The sequence below is a fragment of the Equus przewalskii genome, chromosome 1 (genome assembly GCF_037783145.1).
Source record: "Equus przewalskii isolate Varuska chromosome 1, EquPr2, whole genome shotgun sequence".
Taxonomy (NCBI): Eukaryota; Metazoa; Chordata; class Mammalia; order Perissodactyla; family Equidae; genus Equus; species Equus przewalskii.
Window position 1 is genome coordinate 60,161,094 of NC_091831.1, and position 24,607 is coordinate 60,185,700.

At 37.8% G+C, this 24,607-nt stretch overlaps 1 protein-coding gene across 2 annotated transcripts in view; it reads right to left on the bottom strand.

The window, feature by feature from the left end:
- ASCC1 (activating signal cointegrator 1 complex subunit 1) overlaps window positions 1–24,607 on the bottom strand; it is a 117,838-nt gene that overhangs the window by 36,311 nt on the left and 56,920 nt on the right. For both annotated transcript variants that reach the window (XM_070565396.1, XM_070565405.1), the window contains exon 7: window positions 23,533–23,652. In XM_070565396.1, coding sequence (XP_070421497.1) covers window positions 23,533–23,652 — 120 coding nt within the window. The remainder of the gene's footprint in view (window positions 1–23,532; window positions 23,653–24,607) is intronic.

Below are 24,607 nucleotides of genomic sequence, written 5' to 3' on the forward strand. Positions count from 1 at the left end.
TCTGTTCCCTGGGCTGGAGTCTCCACTCCCTCCCTCCACCCACGCAAATCTCACTCTCCTTCCAGGCCCAACTCAAATTCCCTTTTCCATGAAGCCTTTCTAACTCCCCTAACTGCCCCACTCTCCCATCTCTGGGGTGAGCAGTGATTCCGCCCTTCTTTGAGATGCCGCCCCACTTATAATGTGTGCTTTCCTTAGCATTCTCAAGGATGGTTCCTTAATGTTTCAAGTCTGCCTGTCTCCTTCCCCTACAAGATTGTATGTTCCTCAAAAGTATGTTATATTTGTCTTACACCTGCCAGAGCACCCTTATACTTGACTTTCAGTACCTATTGGCTGTGACTGGTTAACTGATGGATTTGACTGATTAAAAACTAAGAATTGAAGGTGAAAAATAAACATGGTCTTGAAGAATCATTAAAAATTCATACATAAAACCAGGGAAGGAAGGACACTTCGAGAAGAAGAAAGAGCATGTGCAAAGACACCAGCGCATGCACTGCCACAGCTTATCTGGGAAACTGCCAACTGTCTGATACAGCTGTACCAGAGCGAGAGAAAATGGGCACTAGAGATGAACCGGAGGTAAGTGGTGGTCAGACCACTGAGAGCCACCGAAACTTTTTAAAAGGGAATGATGTGGTCAAATGTCCATTTTTGAAAGCTGACTCTGTGGCAGAGTAGAAAATGCTTTACGAAGGGGAAGAGACTAGAGGTACAGAGGTCAGCTGAGTGGTACTGTAATAGTGGAAATAACAACAAACATGAAGTAGCAGGCACTGTTCTAAGCACTTTATAGCTGTTAACTTATTTAATCTTCATAATAAATTATTATCCCTATTTTACCAATGAGGAAACTGAGGCACCAAGAAGTTATGAAACTTGACTAAGGTCATATAATAAGTGGCACATCCAAAATTAGAACCCATGCAGTCTGGCTTCAGAGTCCATGCTCTTAAGGACCACGCTATAAAGGAGAAAAGGATGAAGATCTAAACTATGGCAGGGGCAATAACTAAGACAAGGGAATGGACTCAAAAGAGATATGTGAGAGAGAAGCTGGTGCCCACTCTAACACAGCAGGGCGAAGGGAGAGGAAGCAGCTGAGAGTGACTCCCAAGAGTCTGCCTGAGATAACCAGGTGGGTCACTGACCAAGGAGGGGAGCCATGGAGAAGCAACTGCTATTATTATCTTGTGTTGTTCTGGGAGAGGTTTATACTGTGTGTGCTTCTGCATATGTGGCACGGGATATCAAGTAGGACATATTCAGGAGATAAATGGAGATATAAGCCTCAAGATCAAGAGAAAAATCCAGGCCAAAGATACAGATTCAGGAGTCATTAGTGAAAAACAGGAGTCAAAGTCATGGGACAGATGCAGTCATGGGGCGACGGGGACTCAGAGCAAGAAGAAGAGGGCTAAGGACAGAGAGAGAAGCCTATGGACACTCCTATGTAAGGAAAGTGGCAGAGAAGGAAACAGCAAAGACAATCGAAAAGGAAGACTTCAGCAAGGCTGAAAGAAGAATTACAAGGGGAAAAAAAGGAATAATCAGTATAGTACAATGCTATAGAAAAGTAAAGTAGGAAAAAGAGCAAAATGTGCCTACTTATTTCTCACCATTGGAACGTTATTAGAGAACTTTGCCAAAGCAGCGTTGCTGGCACACTGGAGACAGCAGCCTTGTTACAGAGGACCAAGGGAGAAGGCAGAGGAGGGGCGAGGAGATGAGTGCACATAAACTCTTTCAAGAAACTTGAAAGGAAGGAGTCTAATGTCTTGATAATGAGAAGATACAGAGTTGAGGACAGCCTGTTTGCATGTTTTCAATGAGGAGAATGAGTTGAAAATGCTCATTGACAATAAGAAATTATCCAACAGAGAAGGAAGATGAAACTCGAGGCAATAAAGAGAATTAACAGAACAAGATCTCAAAGGGGACAGGAGGGCTGATGTGCTCAAAGGTGGTGGGAATACAGAGGTGAAAAGAAGTCCCTGCCCTTGAGCAGCTTACATTCTAGCGGAAGGACACAGACAGTAAACAAATATACATATACTACATCAGATGGCGCTAAGCACCATGAAGAAAATGAAATGAAAAAGAGGGAGAAGAAGTGATTGGGGGTAAGTGTACTATCTTAGATAGGGTCATCAGGGAAGGCCTTCCTAGAAATTGACATTTGGGCTGAGACCTGAGGGAAGAGCATTCCAGAGAAAGGGAACAACAAGTACAGACATTTGAGGCAGCATATGCATGGTATGATTGAGGAATAGTAAAAAGCCAGTGCATAGAGTGAGACTGGAGAGAGAGAGATGATGAGGTTGGAGAGGTAGAGAGGACTAGGTCACATGGGCTTACACAGGGCTCTTAGGCCCTTGTAAAGACTTTGGCTTTTACTCTGAGTGAGGTGGGGAGCTTTTGGAGGCTTTTTAGTAGAAGAATGACATGATCTGACTGACATTTTAAAGAAAACCTCTAGTTGCCATGTGGAGGACAGATGGTGACGAGGACAAGGATGGCAGCAGGAAGGCAGTTAGGAGGCTGTTGCAACCACCCAGGTGGCTGGGGCGGCAGTGGTGGAGGTGGTGAGAAGCAGTAGCTTTTCTGATATGCTAAAATCAAGAGTTAAAGTTGATTCTAAAAGAATTTTTGTCCTGAACAACGGAAAGATTGAACATCAAAGAAAACAATACACTCAAGGATTCATGAGAAACCCACAGTGGGGAAGGGCAGCAATGAAATGGAAAAGCAGGCCAAAGCGTGCTGTGAAGGTACCTGTGCATGTGTCAGCCAGGGCTGGAAACTTTTTGGTGGGCCATAGGGAACCAATGAAGGTTTGTAAGAAGCAAGATACACAGGGGAAAATTAAAAGTATGGAAGCCAGTTAAGAGAGATGTTATGCTTCCTTACATAGTTAATTTTTTCCTAAATACAAAAATAATACATGCTCATTATAGAAAAAATGGAAAATGCAGAAAAGTATAAAAAGGAAAACATGACCTCACCATCCACAAACATTTAACTTTTATTATATAATTTTTAAACCTTTTTATACAGATACACATCAATTTAAAAAAGACAAAACATTTTTTATAACCTGATTTTTCATTTAATATACCCTGAATATTTTTTCAAGTCATGAAATATTTTTCTAAAATATCATTTCAGATACCTTTTAGAGGAGTTTAAGCCAGCAATGAGAAGGGCTAGCCAATAAAATACTGCTAAGGATGGAGAAAGAGGACTGATTCAAGAAAACAACCTTGTGGGGCCGGCCCTGTGGCATAGTAGTTAAGTTCAGTGCAGTCCACTTCAGCAGCCCAGGTTTGAGGGTTCAGATCCCAGGCACAGAACTACACCACTCGTAAGCCATGCTGTGGTGGCGACCTATACATAAAATAGAGGAAGACTGGCACAGATGTTAGCTCAGGGCTAATCTTCCTCAAACAAAAAAAAGAAAGAAAGAAAGAAAGAAAGAAAGAAAATGACTTTGTCTCTCCATTCCTAAGGGGAAAATAAAATACATTCATACTGCACATCACTCTGATTTTGCAGTTAATTGATTAAATTAATTGTGCATATGGATCTCCAAGCAAAGACCTACATTATAATGGGTCTAAAGTTTCTCATTAACACCAAAGAACCACAAAGTTTTGAAATATTTTTAAATATTACAACATGACTTAAGTCTAGACATAACCAAGCACTTCAAAATCCACTTCAATTACAAATCACAACAGAAGGATGCCTTGCTTTTCTCTTTCCTCTATTAAAGAAAGAGAAGTGGAGAGAGTTCAACTACGTAGAAGCAAGGAGCAAGAAATACTACAAAAAGGGAATTAAATAGACTAAATGAAAGAAACCAGTTCTACTGTTGTCTTTCTGGAAAATTATGATTTCTGTCCAATTTACACACTTAGAACTTTAAAGGGACTAACGTTCTTTAAAAATTTCTAATCTAACCTGCTCGTTTTACACAAGAGGAAATGAAACACAGACAGACTGAGTTGTTCAAAGTGAGGACAGAGGGACCAGAATCCCATCTCCTGGCAGCCAGTTTTGCTTTGTGCACTCCATGAAGGCTGGCTCTTTATCTTCTTCACTGCTTTCTCCTGGCACCTACATTAATGCCTAACTGACACATAATCAGTGCTCAACAAATAGTTGCTGCATGCATGAATTCACAGATAACAAAAACTTTGGAGTTCTATTAAGAGAACTTAAGGGTGCTTGGGTACAATCACTAAATTTCAGGTTGACATCATGGATACTACACTTGACAATATGTCAATATTTTTCCAACAGTATAGTCTTTCAATTCTTACTCCACTCATCCTCTCCTGTTTGATTATGAATGAGTCATCAAGCTTCTCTATGCCTTTGCTTCCTCATAAGTGAACTAAAAGTAATAGAGGGTTGCTATGAGAAAAAAATTAATTATTCTTAAGCAGCTTTATCATTTAGTGCTTTGTGTTTAAAAACAGAAGCCAGTTACCAATGCCTTAAATCTAAGCTCTTTAGTTTAAAGGCCTCTAAGTGCTACAAAGCTTAAGCATTCCAGAGCCATCTTTACAGATATGGAGTTGTGCTGCAGAATGATCACTGCCTCCCTTAAAAGTGCAAACTTAATTCAGTTCTATCCAATTAGTATTTCGTGAGTGCTTACTGTATACAGGCATTATGCTAGTCACTATAAGAATAAAACACACAGCAAACATAGTCCTTGTTATTAAGGAGCTTACAATCTGTTAAGAGAACCATAAAGATGACTTTGATAATGACACCAGCAATGTGCTTTGTGTACTTTAAAAGTGGAAGAGATTATAGCTGGGCTGGGACCAGAATAAACTACTAGGAGGATGGGCTTAGGATAGGAAGCTAACTGTAGCCAATTCATCTTGTATATCAGGTGCACTTGGGTGAATGACTTAAATAAGCAACAAACATTCACTGAACATCTAATGTGAGCTATGCATTAAAAAAGGCACTGGAGGGACTGGCCCCGTGGCCAAGTGGTTAAGTTCGCGCGATCTGCTGCGGTGGCCCAGGGTTTTGCCAGTTTGGACGCTGGGCATGCACATAGCACTGCTCATCAGGCTACCCTGAGGTGGCATCCCACATGCCACAACTAGAAGGATCTGCAACTAGGATATACAACTCTCTACCGAGAGGGATTTGGGGAGATAAAGCAGAAAAAAAAAAAAAAGATTGGCAACAGTTGTTAGCTCAGGTACCAATCTTTATAAAAAAGGCACTGGATAGACAATGCTGAATAAGACATACTCCCTGCCCCCAAGAATCTTATAGTCTACTGGAGACAAAGCAGAAAGGACAGCAAGAAGGCAAGATAGGATTTGGGCACAAAAAGATGAAGAGTAACATGAGAAAAATTTTAGTCACAAGGAACAATATTAACAAAGACACAAAGGATCATCAACAAGCAGTGAAGCTGGCTGGGGCTTTGGGCAAGTATAAGACAGTGGAAGATCATGCTGAAATATTAAATTGGTTTCATACAGGAAGATCCTGAATGCTAAACTGAGGAACATGAATTAATTCAAAAGATGGTGTGAAATGATAGGAGATTTTTAAGCAAAGAAGTCCTGTGGTATATAGGCTATGGCTTAGAAAGACTGATGTAGTAGTATTCCACAGGCTCTATAAACACTGACATAAAAGTAATGCCTAGGTTATATTTCATGAGAAGAACAAACTGAACTATATGTGTTATGGGATCCCATTTGTGTAAAATAACATGCACAGAAAACGACTCTCAGCAGCGTTTGTTCTACTTACATATCTACTGGGTCGGAAAAGTGGGAGAATCAGGGCAGGGAGAAAGGAGCCATTTAATTTTCACTCACCCATCTGTAAGGCTTTATTTTTATAAGGAAAACAATGTTAAAAGCAGCTTGGCTGTGAAAGGAAGATGGCAAACCTGAAGATGGTACAGTGATGCTGAGCTGCATAGTTGTGAAATTTAACTCAAATTACCTATATATACCTCACTCACCTTTTTTACACCAAAGTTCTCGAAAAAGTAGTCAGTCTCCAATTATTCTTAATCCCCTTTTTCTGTCCCATCATAAGCAGAGGCTTTACAAGCAAACAGAACTGGATCAAACGATAATTCTACCACCTACAAACACATACTGACTTTGACCTGACCAAGTATACCTGAACATTTGTCTGTTATACCAAAAAAAGGGGGGAAAACCACATAAGGTAAATGAAAAAAAATTACTTGCTATCTGGAAATAGCTACTGATAACATTTTTATGTATTCAGATGAACTGATTTATTTTTCTCATATGCTCTTTTCCTACTTTTGTGTGTGTGTGTGTGAGGAAGATTGGCCCTGAGCTAACATCTGTGCCAATCTTCCTCTATTTTATGTAGGATGTCACCACAGCATGGCTTGATGAGCGATGCCAGGTCCATGCCTGGATCTGAACCTGCAAACCCCGGACTGCCAAAGCAGAGTGTGAGAAGCTAACCCAAACTTTTACTGATCTCTTATCAATTTTAAAGCTTCTTTAAACTAGTGTGTTATCTGCAAATAATGACAATTTTTGTTTTCTTTTCAATTGTCTCTGTTTTATAGCTTAGTTATTGGCTAGAACTTTCAGAAACAATGTGTTTAAGATTAATGGTTATTGTAGGCAACCATGTTTGATTTCTGATTATAATGGGAATAAACCCAGTAAATTATTGCTCAATATGATTGTCGATTTTTGCTTTAAAATCAGTAATTATCATATTAGGCAATATCTTTCTATTCTATTTTCTGAAAAATTTTTTTTTTAAAGATTTTATTTATTTATTTTTTCCTTTTTCTCTCCAAAGCCCCCTGGTACATAGTTGTGTATTCTTCGTTGTGGGTCCTTCTAGTTGTGGCATGTGGGACGCTGACTCAGCGTGGTTTGATGAGCAGTGCCATGTCCGCGCCCAGGATTCGAACCAACGAAACACTGGGCCGCCTGCAGCGGAGCGCGCGAACTTAACCACTCGGCCACGGGGTCAGCCCCTATTTTCTGAAAGTTTTTAATTAAAAAAATGGGTTGAAATTCATCAAAAGCCTTTTAGGCATGTATTTAGATATTATTTTTTAAATTTGATCAATTGAGTAGAATATTATTAGATTTCTTGGTCTTAATTCATCTTTACATTTCTGAGATAAACTAGCTTAGTCATAACGGATCACATTCATCTGACTCCTACATTCTTTCAGAAAATTGCCAAATCAAGCAGATTTTACTATTGTTGCATCCATGTACCAACTCTCATTGCTCCTATTCCAGTTCAGGCCTTCCTTGCTTCTCACCCAGATTACTGTAATAGCTTTAAATACTTTCCCCTCCTGTTCCTGGCTCTTCATTTAAATTACATATGTAGCATATAATTGCATTAAATTTATATAGAACTATTTGGGGAAAACTGACATCTTTTATGAAACTAAATCTATCATTGAACATGGGCAGTCTCTCAATTTATTTATAATTTATAATCTCCTGCAAAAACATCTGGCACATACTTTGTTATATCTCTTTCAAAGTACCTTATGGCTTTTGTTCCTACTGTAAATTGATGATGTCTTTTATAAGTGATTTTTTCTGTTTGTTGCTGGTATTTAGAAAAGCAATTGATTTTATTATACAAATTTTATGGTCAATCACTTTGCTAAACTCTCTTATTATTTCTAACAACTTGGTAATTGTAGATAACCTTGTTTCATTTCTGGTCAGAAAATGTGATTTACAAGATATCAACTCATTGAAATTTATTAAGCCTTACTTTATGATCTACCATGTAATCAATTTTTTTCAACTATTCCATGTGTTTGAAAAGAACATGAATTCTCTAATTGCTGGGTATATAATTCCAGAGATGATTATTACATTAAACTTGTTAAATGTTAAAATCTTCTCTATCTTTACCGATTTTATATCTGCTTGACCTACCCATAATTGGAAGGTATGTTGCAATCTTCTCCTCTGATGATGGATTTCTCGATTTCTCCCCAATAAAAAGTTAATTATACAAATTTGGCTTACTCTACTTTGAGGCCGTTCTACTAGGTTCATATGAGTTTAGAATATTATTATCTTCCTGGTAAACGGAACCTTTTATCATTACATAACAGTCCTCTCTACTTCTAATCATGGATTTTTTCTTTAAGCCTATCATGCTTAATATTAATTCTGTTATGCCACCTTTCCTTGGTATTTGCCTAGTATATCTTTTTCTTTTATATTATTTCAACCTTATGTTGTGAATGTGTCTCTTGTGAGGGGGCATATAAATGAATTTTGTTTACATCTAATCTTTTAATTTCTTTCTTAATTGGTGAGTTTATTCCATTAACATATATTATATGTTTGGACTTCTTTGTACTTCCCTACATTTTAATTTCTACTCATTTCACTTTTTCTACACTTGCCCCTTTTTGAATTGAATTTGCATTTGTTCCTTTTTTTCTCCATTTGTTTGGGATTTATACACACTATTTTTAGACTTACTTTTAAAATTTTACTATGCACATTTATCTTAACAAAGTTAAATCATATTTTAACAACCTCCCCGCCTAAATAATAAAAAAAACCTCTAGAATACTTCAACTCCAGAATTCCCCTTAGTCCTGACTTACATGCTGTTAGCTGACATTTATATTAGCTGAATGTTAGCTCGATCATTTTTTAAAACTCTCCCAAATATAAAATTTTATGTAGACAATGTTTGCCATTTTATATACATTTATTTACCATTCCTTTCTGCTTCTCATACTATCCTTCTTAACCTCAGACTTTCTAGATACATTTTCCTTTTCCTGAAATATATCCTCTAGAAGTTGCTTTACTGTAGATATCTCATAGTGACAAATTCTCTAAATTTTTTTAATCTATAAAAGTCTTTATTTCACCTTTGGTCTAGAATTTTTTTCCCTGAGTACACAATTCCAGGTTGACAGTTATTTTCTCTGGAAAAGTTCTGCTGTCTTTTGGCTTCCATTGTTGCTACTGAGAAGTCCAGTATCCCTACAGTTGTCAATCCTTTGTAGGTAACTTCTATGATCTTCTCTCTGTCTTTAGTGTTCTGCAGTTCCATTACGATTTATCTTGATATGCATTTTTTAAAAACGTATTCTGCTTGTCTTTCGTCTTTTTTCTCTTATCTATTGCTACTCCCTCAATTCAAGCCACTCTCATTTCTTCACATGATCATCTCATGTCACCCTACCTCTCTCTCATCATGCCTCATTCATAACTGGAATTTGCTAGGCTTTTTCTCACCTCAGGGCTTCTGCTCTGCATTTTCTTCTGCCTAGAACAAAAGGTGGAAAGAACCTTCCATCATTCCTTGCAAATGATGCAAGGGCCTGCAAATTCCCACACCTCCAGATCTCAATTCAGTATCAATTCCTTGGAAAGGCTTTCCTTGACCCTGCCCTCCCCTAGTCTAAGTTGCCAAATATTTTCTCTCTTTAACAGAGTATCATTTCCTCCCTGCTTTGTCTTTATCACACTTGGCAGTTATATACTTATCTGTTATTTGTTAACATCTGCTTTCTCCTTTAGTGTGTAAACTACATGGGGGCAATGACTGTGTCTGGCTTTATTCACCATTCCATTCACAGCCTAGCACAGTGCCTAGCACACAGCGGGCATTTAATAAATTTTTGATGAATAAACAAATGACCAAATGAAAATCCAACTTCCTTTACATGCCATACAACAGTGCTTGCTACTTATTCCCTTTTCCTAAAATGCTACTCCGTCAGACTGCAAACTCCTTATTCAGCAAAGGAACCTCCTCTCTCAAGCCTTCCTTTACAAAATTTGCCCACACATGGGCACAGTTTTGCTGCCCAGCTATGCACCCCTAGAATCTTAGCCCTCACCCTCGGGAGCTCTAATTATCAACAAGAAGCCCTAGGGTCTACTGCACCTCAAAGACTGGGCATTCAAAAAATGTTGGAGGGAGGAGGGAACTGGAAATGCCCTGCAGGGTGGAGTAATTGATGGTGCCAGGTCTTTGAAGAGATAAGAAGAAATGGGGCCGTGAGAATAAGTGAAGGGATTCATCTCATCAGAGATAATGCATGCCACTGTTCGGAAAGATAAAAATAGGTAGATTGTGAAGGAAAAAAGGAAGTTGATGGGTTGGCTACATTTTCTCAGTGTAATGTGAGGAAGCCATCCTTCTGAGAAGGGCAAGGGTGGAGGCTTGCGAGAATAACAGAACAGAATAGACACCGTGTTCAATACTTAAGTTTTAGTAACAGATGACTACTAAGTACAGTCATGTGCTGCTTTATGACATTTCAGTCAATCATAAACCGCATATACGACAGTGGTCCCATTAGATCAGTACCATGTAGCCTAGGTGTGTAGAAGGCTCTACCATCTAGGTTTGTGTAAGTACATTCGATGATGTTCACACAACAATGAAATCGCCTAACGATGCATTTCTTAGAACACATCCTCGTCATTAAATGATGCACGACTGTAATGGGAAAAAGGCTGAACGCAAACTCCTTACCCAGTCGGGCTTTACCAAACCCAAGAATGCATCAGTGAGTGTAGCTACACTGTCCCTGCAGTTTGTTTCCAGAGGAAAAATACGGTCTCAGTGGTTCCATTCTTTTAAAGGTCAGACACTTCACAGTCAATCATTTTAAGAGAATCTTTGATTTAAAATATATTAAATCAGGGCCAGCCCGATGGCGCAGCGGTTAAGTGCGCACATTCCACTTCGGTGGCCCGGGGTTGACCGGTTCAGATCCCAGGTGCGGACATGGCATTGCTTGGCAAGCCATGCTGTGGTAGGTGTCCCACATATAAAGTGGAGGAAAATGGGGATGGATGTTAGCTCAGGGCCAGTCTTCTTCAGCAAAAAGAGGAGGATTGGCAGCAGTTAGCTCAGGGCTAATCTTCCTCAAAAAAAAAATACATATATATATATTAAATCATACAAAGAAAGTTGCATGTATTTTTATGACAATATGGCCTCTCCCCCTTGCCTCCTGTATTGAGCAGTGTCTCTTCACATAAACGAAAAAAAGACTGAATGTTCCTTAAAAACAGGGCCACGTCGGGGCCAGGATCGTGGCTGAGTGGTTGAGTTCGCACACTCCACTGCAGCATACCAGGGTTTTGCTGGTTTGGATCCTAGCACCACTCATGAAGCCATGCTGGGGCGGCATCCCACATAGCACAACTAGAAGGACCTACAACTAGAATATACAACAATGTAGTGGGAGGCCTTGGGGAAAAGAAGAGGAAAAAAAAAAAAGACTGGCAACAGATGTTAGCTCAGGGCTAATCTTAAACAAAACAAAACAAAACAGCGCCACGTCTTAATTCTGTACCAATTCGTACAGCCTTGCAAAATATCTTGCACAGAGGAAGCAGTCAAATAGTTTTAATATTGAATTAAATAAGAGGTGTACAAGTCCCTCAGACACTGCAGATTTGAGGAAGGAAATTTACAAATCTTTTTGAAATAACACAAACATGTCTCTTCTTATGAAGGAGGAATGGGCAATAGAAAAGAGAAAACACAGCAGTAAGAGAGGGGAATTACTCAAAAATGTTCTTGGTTGATCACACTAGTGGATTCAGTAGACCCTTCACAAGACCTTTCAGCTTACAAGGCCTTGACAACAGAAAGTGTGCAAAATTTGTAAGGGCTAGATCTGTGCGAAAATAAAGAATGTATTCACCTTCTGAACTCTTACCCTACCATTAGTATGGGTACAAATTATGTCTGAGCACTGTCTTCAAAAGACATCTAGCTTCTATAGGTTTTATTTTTCTTCCAATCTCAAAAACCTATTATTCTCTATACTTGAAGCCCTTCTACAGAACTAAGGGTCTAACAATTAAGCAAAAGGTAAACATATCCAATGGAAACACTCAAGGTAATGATTTTATCATCCTTTCCTAATGACCACTCTTTTTCCCTCTGGGGGCCACCAAGAATAGGGTAAACCAAAACTGTGGTGTCTATGACATATGTATGTTAACACAGACTGAAGCCCTAGATTAGGAAAAGTTCCCTATTTCATTTAATGAAACACTGTAATCCCATGTAAAATTTCATATAGCTTCATGTTAACTGCATGTCCATAGGCTATCACAAATTTCAGTTTTACAACAGTAAAGTTTAAACTAGCACTGACAAAAATTTACTAAGTCCCGTAACAGAGGATAAGGAAGCAAACTAACAGAAGTCAGGTTGAGTGGCTAGGATGCCCTGTAAAACTACAAGGTTAAGGAAATAAAAATCGTGACTTTGATACATTTTAAAAGTGAGTTAGCCCAAAAGAATTAAAAGCAACTCTATTCGCAATAGCCGAAAGGCAGAAACAACCGAAACATCCATCAGTTGATGGATAAACAAAACGTGGTGTCTCCATACAATGGAATATCATTCAGCCATAAAAAGGAATGAAGTACTGACACATGCTACAACATGATGAACCTTGAAAACCTCATGCTGAGTGAAAGAAGCCAGACACAAATGGCCACATATTGTATGGTTCCACTTATAAGAAATATCCAGAATAGGCAAATCCATAGAGACATTGAGTATATTAGTGGTTGCCAATGGCTGGGGGGAGGGGAGTATGGCGGTAGGGAAGAATGGAGAGTCGACTGCTTAATAGGTATGGGATTTCCTTTTGGAGTGATAAAAATGTTCTGGAATTAGACAGTGGTGATGGCTGCACAATGCTGTTAATGTACTTAATGCCACTGAATTTATACACTTTAAAATGGTTAAAATGGTGAATTTTATGTTGTGTGAATTTTATCACTTTCAAAAAAAAAGTGAGTCACAATTTTCCATTTTATTCCAGGGATTAGAACAGTCTATCCTACTCAACCTAGCATATACACATTAAAAACCTTCTTTATTACGGCACAGGGATTGAGAGCATGGTTTTGATCAATGCGTTCCTTAGCCAATTACTTAAGCATTCTAAACCTCCCTGATCTATAAAATGGGAATAACAGTATTTATCTTATACAGATACTGTGAAGATAAAATGGAGTAATACAATCTAAGCACAGTACCAGGCAAAGAGAAAGTGCTCACAAAAGTCAGTTATGATTTCCCTGGAAAGTATGAAATCTTAAATGTTAGAAATAAAATCTTACTTAGATCAGACGTTGTCATAGTCTGGTCTGTGGACCTCTTGAGGTCCCTGACACTCTTTTAGGGGGTCCATGAGGTCAAAACTATTTTTGTAACAGTAATATGACATTATTTTCCTTTTTCACTGCAACGACATTTGCAATGATGGTACAAAAGCAATGGTGGGTAAAACTGCTGGTACCTTCACGTGAATTAGGGCAGTAGCAGCAAACTGTAGTAGCAGTAGTATATCCTTCACGATACATTCACAGTTTTTAAAAATTTAAAGAGCCAGTTTCATTTATCCTTTGATGAAGCAGTAAAAATGATCAATTTTATTAAATCTTGGGTACACGTCTTTTTACTATGCTGTGTGATGAAAGTGCAGTACATACACAGTACTTGGCTATACCTGGATGTAGATGACTGTCTGGAGGAAAAGTACCTGAGAGCTGGACTAGCCTCTTTGTCCACGGAACAGGATTTTCACTTGAAAGAACAACTGACAGGCAAATTATGGTTATTCAAACTTGGCTATTTGGCAGACATTTTCTCAAAAAGGAACTTCAAGGAAAAAAACTACCAGTATTTTTTACCAATAATAAAATTCAAGCTTTCAAGAGAAAATCACAATTTTAGAAAACATGTATCTGCCATCATGAGCTTGACAGCTTCTTAAGACTTAAAGATTCTGATGAAATCAGTAGTCATATTAACATATATATTTACTTTTTCTCCAGTTTTATTGAGATATAATTGACATATATCACTGTATGAGTTTCAGGTATATATACAGCATGAAGGTTTGACTTACATATATTGTGATATGATTACCACAACAAGTTTTAGTTAACATCTGTCATCTCATATAGATACAATAAAAAGAAAAAAAATTTTTCTCCTTGGAATGAGAACTCTTAGGATTTACTCTCTTACCTTTCACATATTCCATACAGCAGTGGTAACTATAGACATCACATTGTACATTACATCTCTAGCATTTATTTATCTTATAACTGGAAGTTTGTACCTTTTGACCACCTTCCTCCAATTCCCCCTCCCTCAACCCTCAACCTCCATGTCTGGTAACAACAAATCTGATCTCTTTTTCTCTGATTTTGGTTGTTTTATTTTTTTTAGATTCCACATATAAGTGGTCATACAGTACTTGTCTTTGTCTGACTTATTTCACTTAGCATAATGCCTTTGAGGTCCATCTATGTTGTCAGAAAATAGCAGGATTTCCTCATTTTTTGTGGCTGAATAATATTCCACTGTGTGTGTGTGTGTGTGTGTATATATATATATATATATATATATATATACTACAACTTCTTTAATCATTCATCCATCTATGGACACTTAGGTTGTTTCCATGTCTTGGCTACTGTAAACAATGTTGCTATGAACATGGGGGTGCAGATATCTTTTCGAGTTAGTGTTTTCATTTCCTTTCGATGTATTCCCAGAAGTGGAATTGTTGGATCATATGGTAGTTCTATTTTTAACTTTTTGAGGATCCTCCATACTGTTTTCCACAGTGGCTGCACTAGTTTTTTTTTCTTTTTTCTTTTTTTGAGGAAGATTAGCCCTGAGCTAACTACTTCCAGTCCTCCTCTTTTTTGCTGAGGAAGATTGGCCCTGAGCTAACATCCGTGCCCATCTTCCTCTACTTTATATGTGGGATGCCTACCACAGCATGGCGTGCCAAGCAGTGCCATGTCCGCACCGGGGATCTGAACCGGCAAACCCTGGGCCACCAAGAAGCGGAATGGTGGCTGCACCAATTTAAATTTCCATCAACAGCACACAGGGGTTCCCTTTTCTCCACTTCCTCTCCAGCATTTGTTATCACTTGTCTTTTTCATGATGGCCATTCTAACAGGTGTGAGGTAATATCTCACTGTGCTTTTCATTTGCATTTCCCTAATGACAGTGATGTTGAACATCTTTTCATGTACCTGTTGGCTGGTCGTAGATCTTCTTTGGAAAAATGTCTACTTGGGTCCTTTGTCCATTTTTTAATTGGATTATTTGGTTTGTTGCTACTGGGTTTTATGAGTTCTTTATATATTTTGGATATTAACCCCTTATCAGACATATGGTTTACAAATATTTTTTCCCATTCTGTAGGTAGTCTTTTCACTTTGTTGACTGTTTCTTTTTGCTGTGCAGAAGCTTTTTAGTTTGATGTAGTCCTGTTTATTTTTTTTATTTTGTTGCCTGTACTTTAGGTCATATCCAAAAAGTCATTGCCAAGATTGATGTCAAAGAGCTTTTTTCCTATATTTTCTTCTAGGAGTTTCATGCTTTCAGGTCTTACATCTAAGTCTTTAATCCATTTCAAGTTAATTTTTGTGAGTAGTGTAAGATGGGGTCTAGTTTCGTTCTTTTATATGTGCATATCCAATTTTCCCAGCACCATTTGTCATTGAAGAGACAGTCTTTTCTCTATTAGTATTCTTGGCTCCGCTGCCAAATATTAGTTGACTATATATATTTGGGTTTATTTCTGGGCTCTCAATTCTGTTCCATTGGTCTATTGGTCTGTTTTTATGCCAGGACCATACTATTTTGATTAACACATATTTTTAATATTGCATAATGAAATCTGTCAACATCTGGAAGATCTGCATAATTCAGTCAGCTGATATTTTCTAAATGACCAATGTTAAAAAATTGTGCATAGGTTAAAGATCCAAGCAAAATGCAAGATAGACCAATGGATTTTCATGTAACCGAGTATGAAATGTTCACTGATGTAGTTTCGGATTTTACAGTGCAACGAACCTTTAAGAAACTACGCCTTGTCAAATTTTAGAGTAGTATCAAATATCCACAATTACCTGAAAAGGCCATTAAAGTATTCTGCACTTTTCCAACTACACTTCTGTGGGAGGCCAGATTTTTCTTATATACTTCGATCAAGACAACATATGACAGAGGGGCGGAGCAAAATGGCAGGGTGAGCTGACCTAGGATTCTCTCCCCTCCAAAATACAACAAAAGATTGAAAGAACTGAATTTCAGAGAATAAACATAATGCCAGCTCGTTAGAGACCTACAATACCAAGAAGGCGGAGATCATAAACCCTACTTACAGCCTCGGAGGCACTGGAACGAAAGGAGAGAACATCGCTCCCTCCCCTAGAGTCTGTGATCACTGCGGCGTGGGTCGGGAAGGAGTGGGGGAGGGGACGCGCGACCTGGGGAACATCCAGGACTCCTGCCCTGGTTCAGTGGAAACCCGGTGATGGGGGGAAAGCTTCCATCCGCGGGGACCCCATAAACCAAGGGCCCAGGAGACCAGAGAAAAGAACTGATCTGAACCCAGACCGGCACGTGTGAGTAACAGCCCCTCCCCCCAGGCAAAGCCAGTGGGCGCAGCCATCTCGCCCCAAGGCGGAGAGCTCATAACACGCAGCTCTCGACCCTCATCTAGTGGCGACAGGCTGTAAGAGCAACCAAATTCTACCACCATGTGAAAAAACCGCTCCTCTACCATCCAGCAATTTATAAAAGCCCCAGACCAGAAGGAAAACAATAAAACATAGAATTAAGTCCTGAGGACTTGGAATTAGGTAAACTAAGTGATAATGAGTTCAGAGCAGCTATAATCAAAAAACTCAATGAGGTAGAGAGAAAGATAGAGAAACAAGCCGAGTTCTGGAGTTACTTCACAAAAGAGTTTGAAATCATAAAGAAGAATCAAACAGAATTACTTGAGATGAAAAACACAATGGACCAGATAAAACAGAATATGGATTCCCTGAATGCCCATGTAGACACCATAGAAGAGCAAATTAACATAATTGAAGATAGACAGGCTAAATGGCTCCAGACAGAGGAAGAAAGAGAACTAAGAATTAAAAACAATGAGGAAAATCTCCGAGAGATAATGGATTCAACGAGGAATAAGAACATAAGGATCATAGGAATTCCCGAGAATATGGAAAAGGAAAATGGAGCAGAAAGCGTGCTTAACGAAATTATTGAAGAGAACTTCCCAAATCTAGGGATCGACGGAGAAATGTGTGTAGAGGAGGGTTTTAGATCTCCTAGATTTGTCAATGTAAAAAGAGCTACCCTAAGGCACATAGTAGTAAAATTGGCAAAAAGGAAAGATAAGGAAAAAATACTCAGGGAAGTAAGAAAAAAAAAAGAGAATAACCTATAAAGGAGCCCTATCAGACTGTCAGCGGATTTCTCTACAGAAACCCTACAAGCTAGGAGAGAATGGAGTGACATATTCAAAGCTTTAAAGGATAAAAATCTTTAGCCAAGAATACTCTATCCAGCAAAAATTTCCTTCAGATATGAGGGAGAAATTAAATCTTTTCCAGACAAACAAAAGTTAAGGGAATTTGTAACCAAAAGCCCTCCATTACAAGAAATCCTCAAGAAGGCTCTCATACCTGAAAAAAGAAAAAAGGGAGAAAGGGGACACAATCCACAGACTAGGGAGACCGATGGATAGAACCAGAACAGGATAGCAATTATTCAATTATAGCATTAGGGTAAAGGTAAGGAAACTACCAAAGCAAGGACGATCTTATCAGTCTAACTACAAATTAATAAGACGAGTTGGATTAAAAAATGAAAATAATTATTTAGGAGGGGAAGAGCAAAGGGTCTAAATCAGTATTGGTCAAGTAAGTAAGAGACCACCAGAGAATAGACTATATTATACACGAGATTCTAAATACAAACTTCAAGGTAGACACTAAAATAAAGTACAGAACAGAGTCACAAATCATAAATAAGGAAAAATCTAAGAAACCAAGCATAAGAAATTGCAGTATTAAATGGGTAGTCTAAAGCAAACAGGAAAAGAAACGCAGGAAAACAAGATAATGAGCGACAGATTGACAGCATTAGGTCCACATGCATCAATAATCACTCTCAATGTAAACGGATTGAACTCTCCAATAAAAAGACACAGAGTGGCAAAATGGATTAAAGAACACGATCCAACAATTTGTTGCCTCCAGGAAACACACCTCAGCCCCAAGGACAAACAGACTCAGGGTGAAGGGGTGGAGGACAATACTTCAAGCAAATAGCAAGGAAAAAAAGGCAGGTGTTGCAATTCTTATATCGGACCAAGTGGATTTCAAAATAAGACAGGTAAAGAGAGACACAGAGGGACAATATATAATGATCAATGGGACACTTCATCAAGAAGAAATAACGCTTATAAATATCTATGCACCCAACACAGGAGCACCAAGATTCATAAAGCAACTATTAACAGACCTAAAGGAAGATGTTAAAAACAACACAATAATAGTAGGGGACCTCAACACCCCACTCACATCAATGGACAGATCATCCAGACAGAAAATCAACAAGGAAATAGTGGAGCTAAATAAAAACTAAAACAATTGGACTTAATAGACATATATAGATCACTTCACCCAGAAAGAGCTGAATACACATTCTTCTCAAGTGCACATGGAACATTCTCAAGGATAGACCATATGTTGGGAAACAAGGCAAGCCTCTACAAATTTAAAAAAATTGAAATAATAACAAGCATCTTCTCCGATCATAGTGCTATAAGGTTAGAAATTAATTACAAGAAAAAAGCTGAGAAAGGCACAAAAATGTGGAGACTAAACAACACACTACTGAACAAGCAATGGATCATTGAAGAAATTAAAGAAGAAATAAAAAAATGCCTAGAAACAAATGAAAATGATAGCATGCCATACCAACTCATATGAGATACACCAAAAGCTGTATTAAGAGGAAAATTCATCGCAATACAGGCACATCTTAACAAACAAGAAAAATCCCAAATAAGCAACCTTAAAGCACACCTAACTGAACTAAAGAAAAAAGAACAAATGAAGCCCAAAGTCAGCAGAAGGAGAGAAATAATAAAAATCAGAGCAGAAATAAATACTATTGAAACGAAAAAGGCAGTAGAAAGGATCAATGAGACAAAGAGCTGGTTTTTTGAGAAGATAAATAAAATTGACAAACCACTAGCCAGACTTACAAAGAAAAAAAGGGAGAAAGCTCAAATAAACGAAATCAGAAATGAAAGAGGAGAAATAACAACAGACTCTGCAGAAATACAACAGATTATAAGAAAATACTACAAAAAACTATATGCCAACAGAATGGATAACCCAGAGGAAATGGATAAATTCTTGGACTCCTACAATCTCCCAAAGCTCACTCAAGAAGAGGCAGACAATTTGAACAGACCAATCACAAGGAAAGAGATTGAAACAGCAATCAAAAACATCCCAAAGAATAAAACCCCAGGACCAGATGGCTTTCCTGGGGAATTCTACCAAACTTTCAGAAAGGATTTAATACCTATCCTTTTCAAGCTATTCCAAAAACTTAGGGAAGATGGAACACTTCCTAACACATTCTATGAGGCCAACATCACGCTGATACCAAAACCTGACAAGGACACCACGAAAAAAGAGAACTACAGGCCAATATCACTGATGAACATAGATGCAAAAATTCTAAACAAAATTTTGGCAACCAGAATTCAGCAATTCATCAAAAGGATCATACATCATGACCAGGTGGGATTCATACCAGGGACACAGGGATGGTTCAACATCCACAAATCAATCAACGTGATACACCACATCAACAAATTGAGGAATAAAAACCACATGATCATCTCAATAGATGCAGAGAAGGCATTTGACAAGATCCAACAGCCATTTATGATAGAAACTCTGAACAAAATGGGCATAGAAGGAGACTACCTCAACATAATAAAGGCCATATATGACAAACCCATAGCCAACATCATACTCAATGGGCAAAAACTGAACGCCATCCCCCTGAAAACAGGAACGAGACAAGGATGCCCTCTATCACCACTCTTATTTAACATAGTACTGGAGGTCCTGGCCAGAGCAATCAGGCAAGAAAAAGGAATAAAAGGAATCCAAATAGGGAGGGAAGAAGTGAAACTCTCACTGTTTGCAGATGACATGATCTTATATATAGAAAACCCCAAAGAATCCATTGGAAAACTGTTAGAAGTAATCAACAACTACAGCAAAGTTGCAGGGTATAAAATCAATTTGCATAAATCAGTAGCATTTCTATACTCCAGTAATGAACCAACAGAAAAAGAACTCAAGAACACAATACCATTCACAATCGCAACAAGAAGAATAAAATACCTTGGGGTAAATTTAACTAAGGAAGTGAAGGAACTATATAATGAAAATTACAAGGCTTTTCTGAGAGAATTGGATGACGACATAAGGAGATGGAAAGACATTCCATGTACATGGGTTGGAAGAATAAACATAGTTAAAATGTCCGTTCTACCTAAAGCAATCTACAGATTGAACGCCATCCCAATCAGAATCCCAATGACATTCTTTACAGAATTAGAACAAAGAATCCTAAAATTCATATGGGGCAACAAAAGACCCCGAATTTCTAAAGCAATCCTGAGAAAAAAGAACAAAACGGGAGGCATCACAATCCCTGACTTCAAAACATACTACAAAGCTACAGTAATCAAAACAGCATGGTACTGGTACAAAAACACGTGCACAGATCAATGGAACAGAATTGAAAGCCCAGAAATAAAACCACACATCTATGGACAGCTTATCTTTGACAAAGGAGCTGAGGGCATACAATGGAGAAAAGAAAGTCTTTTCAACAAATGGTGCTGGGAAAACCAGAAAGCCACATGTAAAAGAATGAAAATTGACCATTCTTTTTCACCATTCACAAAAATAAACTCAAAATGGATCAAAGACCTAAAGGTGAGACCTGAAACCATAAGGCTTCTGGAAGAAAACGTAGGCAGTACACTCTTTGACATCAGTATTAAAAGGATCTTTTCGGACACCATGCCTTCTCAGAGAAGGGAAACAATAGAAAGAATAAACAAATGGGACTTCATCAGACTAAAGAGCTTCTTCAAGGCAAATGAAAACAGGAGTGAAACAAAAAAACAACCCACTAACTGGGAAAAAATATTTGCAAGTCATATATCTGACAAAGGCTTAATATCCATAATATATAAAGAACTTTCGCAACTCAACAACAAAACATCAAACAACCCAATCAAAAAATGGGCTGGACACATGAACAGACATTTCTCCAAAGAAGATATACGGATGGCCAATAGGCACATGAAAAGATGCTCATCATTGCTGATCATCAGGGAAATGCAAATCAAAACTACACTAAGATCACCTTACACCCGTTAGAATGACAAAAATATCTAAAACTAATAGCAACAAATGTTGGAGAGGTTGCGGAGAAAATGGAACCCTCATACACTGCTGGTGGGAATGCAAACTGGTGCAGCCACTATGGAAAACAGTATGGAGATTCCTCAAAAAAATTAAAAATAGAACTACCATACGATCCAGCCATCCCACTATTGGGTATTTATCCAAAGAGCTTGAAGTCAGCAATCCCAAAAGTCCTATGCACCCCAATGTTTATTGCAGCATTATTTACAATAGCCAAGACGTGGAAGCAACCTAAGTGCCCATCAACAGACGAATGGATAAAGAAGATGTGGTACATATATACAATGGAATACTACTCAGCTGTAAAACAGAACAAAATCATTCCATTTGCAATAACATGGATGGACCTTGAGGGAATTATGTTAAGTGAAATAAGCCAGCGAGAGAAGGATAATCTGTGTATGACTCCACTTATATGAGGAATTTAAAATTATGGACTAAGAACAGTTTAGTGGATACCAGGGGAAAGGTGGGGTAGGGGGTGGGCACAAAGGGTGAAGTGGTGCACCTATAACATGACTGACAAACATTAATGTACAACTGAAATTTCACAAGATTGTAACCTATCATTAACTCAATAAAAACAAACAAACAAACAAACAAAAAGACAACATATGACAATAAATTGAATAGACAAGTAGATATACGAACTCAGCTGTCTTCTAGTAAAGAAATTAAAAAAATGTAAAACAATGCCTATCTTCTCACTAAACTTTTTTGGTTTGGAAAACAGAGCGATGTTTCATGAAACTTATGCTATTATATAAACAAGAAATTACTTTATTACTATTATTTTAAATGAATTAACAAATATTAAATTTCTCAGTTTTAATTTCTAATAAAGTAAATATTGATAGATATAACCCATATAAACAAAAGTTCTTTGAGGTCCTCAATAATTTTTAAGAAATAAAAGAGATTATGAGGCCAAAAAGTTTGAGAACTGCTTATCTTATCATTCACTGTTTCCGTTCCCAAAGTTGAAAAGTAATCTGCCCCATACATAGTTAGTTCTAAAACATGGTGAAGGCATTTGGATAGTTATGACTTAGAAAACAAAGTAAATGATCCATACCATACATCAAATTCTAACCTGGTAGAAATGTTCTGGGATGTCCTAGTATATGATCTCCTGTTCAATAACAATATGCCCCTAATTTTTAAGGCAGGGTCATTAGTATGCTCCTCAGGCACATGCCAGGTATCTAAGACAAGAAAAATCTGGTCTAGAAACACACATGAAAAATGATTTTTTCCTCTCTTGGCCTCAAAATTCACTTCCAATGGAATTGAGATAGAAGATAATTGAAATTATCAATTCTAATTGAGATAAGAGAAATCTTATAAGAAATCTTCTGAGAAAGCAAATCAATTTGGGGGCCTACCTAGACAAAAAGATTTTCTCTAAAGAGTTTCTGGTTCACTGTGAGCTCTGCTCTATCCTGCCCTAATGAGAAGACCACACAAAAACAAACTTCCAGTTCAAGTTGGGCTCCTCTGCTCACCAAAGGCCTTGAGTGTTAAACAAATAAACGGCATTAACATCGGAAATGGCTCTGGATGCCTAGGCTAGGCTCAGAAATAGCCTGGGGTGCAGACCGAGAATCACTAGAAGAGATCTAGGTGTGGTAATAACAAAAGTAAAAAACAGAATTTTTGATGTATGCTTTGATAATATTAATACGTGCCAAGCACTGTTCTAAATATTTTATGTAGATTAATTTAATCTTAATAATCCTATGAAGTTTGTATAATTACCATCCTCATTTTGTCCTGGTATTTACTAGCTCTGCATTATGTCACCTTTGAAACTACCATCCTAAAATGCCATCCTTCCTGCTTCCTATTATCCTGGAAGACATGAAGGAAGCACTGAATTCCATAAAAACTAGATTACTACTATCAAGATCTACCATACAGGTAATTCAATAATTATCAGACTAAAAGTCTGATCCTTTTTCCTACAACAAATTCCCCTTTCAAGATATTAGCTTACTATTTTAAGAAAAGAAAAAGAACTGACACACTCTTTACAACAGCAAGATCTCAAAGAAAAGGAATGAAAACTAGTTCCACAGATGCTTTTATGCATCTTCTGATTGAACAAAGAAGTATTCCAGAAACATACCTGTTGGAGCCATCCTTCATATGGACTTTGGCATAAAGAACATCTACCATGCCAGGATCATCATTCATGTATTCTATCCCTGCCATCTCTACTTCCAGGGGTTTGCCCCCACAAATGTTGCTGCAAAGGAAAAAACATTAGATTTTTATAATTGCTTAAGCTAAGAAGGCTGTTATAGTTTTGAAACACGGTTAATATACATAGTCAAATATTGCAAAATGAAGGGGTTTTTTTACTAACATTATCTAACCATCCTTCTAATTTCAAAATTAATACACATTCAATGCACACAAACTAGAAACACAAGTATTTCCAAAGTCATACTATATTTACCCCAATACCAGTTTATTAGTACTCTCTACCAAAAGCCAAGCGATAAGTTCTGATTGACAAAGACATTTACTGTGTTGCTCATCTCTCAGGTCTCACTTCATTATTTCCACATGTTGCAAAAAGTATTTCATTCATAAAACAACGAGGTGTTATATAACAATGGAGGTGTAAACTGGTATCACATCTTTAAGAGCAATCTGGCAATATTTATAAAAAGCCTTCAAGAATAGAAGCCCTTTGCCCAAACAACTCAATTTCTAGAAGGCAAACATAAGGAAAAAAAAAATTATGAAATCAGCTACATATCCAACCATACTTGAGAAAGTAAAGTTCTTCTTTATAGAAAAATTCCAACTGATAAATGCAGAAGTAATGATGGAATTAGACACTTTACAACCCCAATGAAATAACAGATCACAAATGGTTGCTAAAAACTCAGGCAAAAGGCTGAAGAAAAATAAAGAGATCCCTACAAAGGAGAGCTCCGTAAACAATGGATCAGGCTGACCACACCTGAACCCACCAATCAACCTTATCACACACACAAAAAACAACCAGACAATATGTGCCTCCTGATATGATGCAACAGGAATATACTCATACCCACGAGAAATAATTTGTGCATAGGGTTTTGACTGAGGCATTGTTTGGAGTAGCAAAAGATTAGCAATGGACTAAGTATCTAATAACATGGGACTGATTAAATAAATCAGAATACTATGAGCAATAAATAAGCCATATA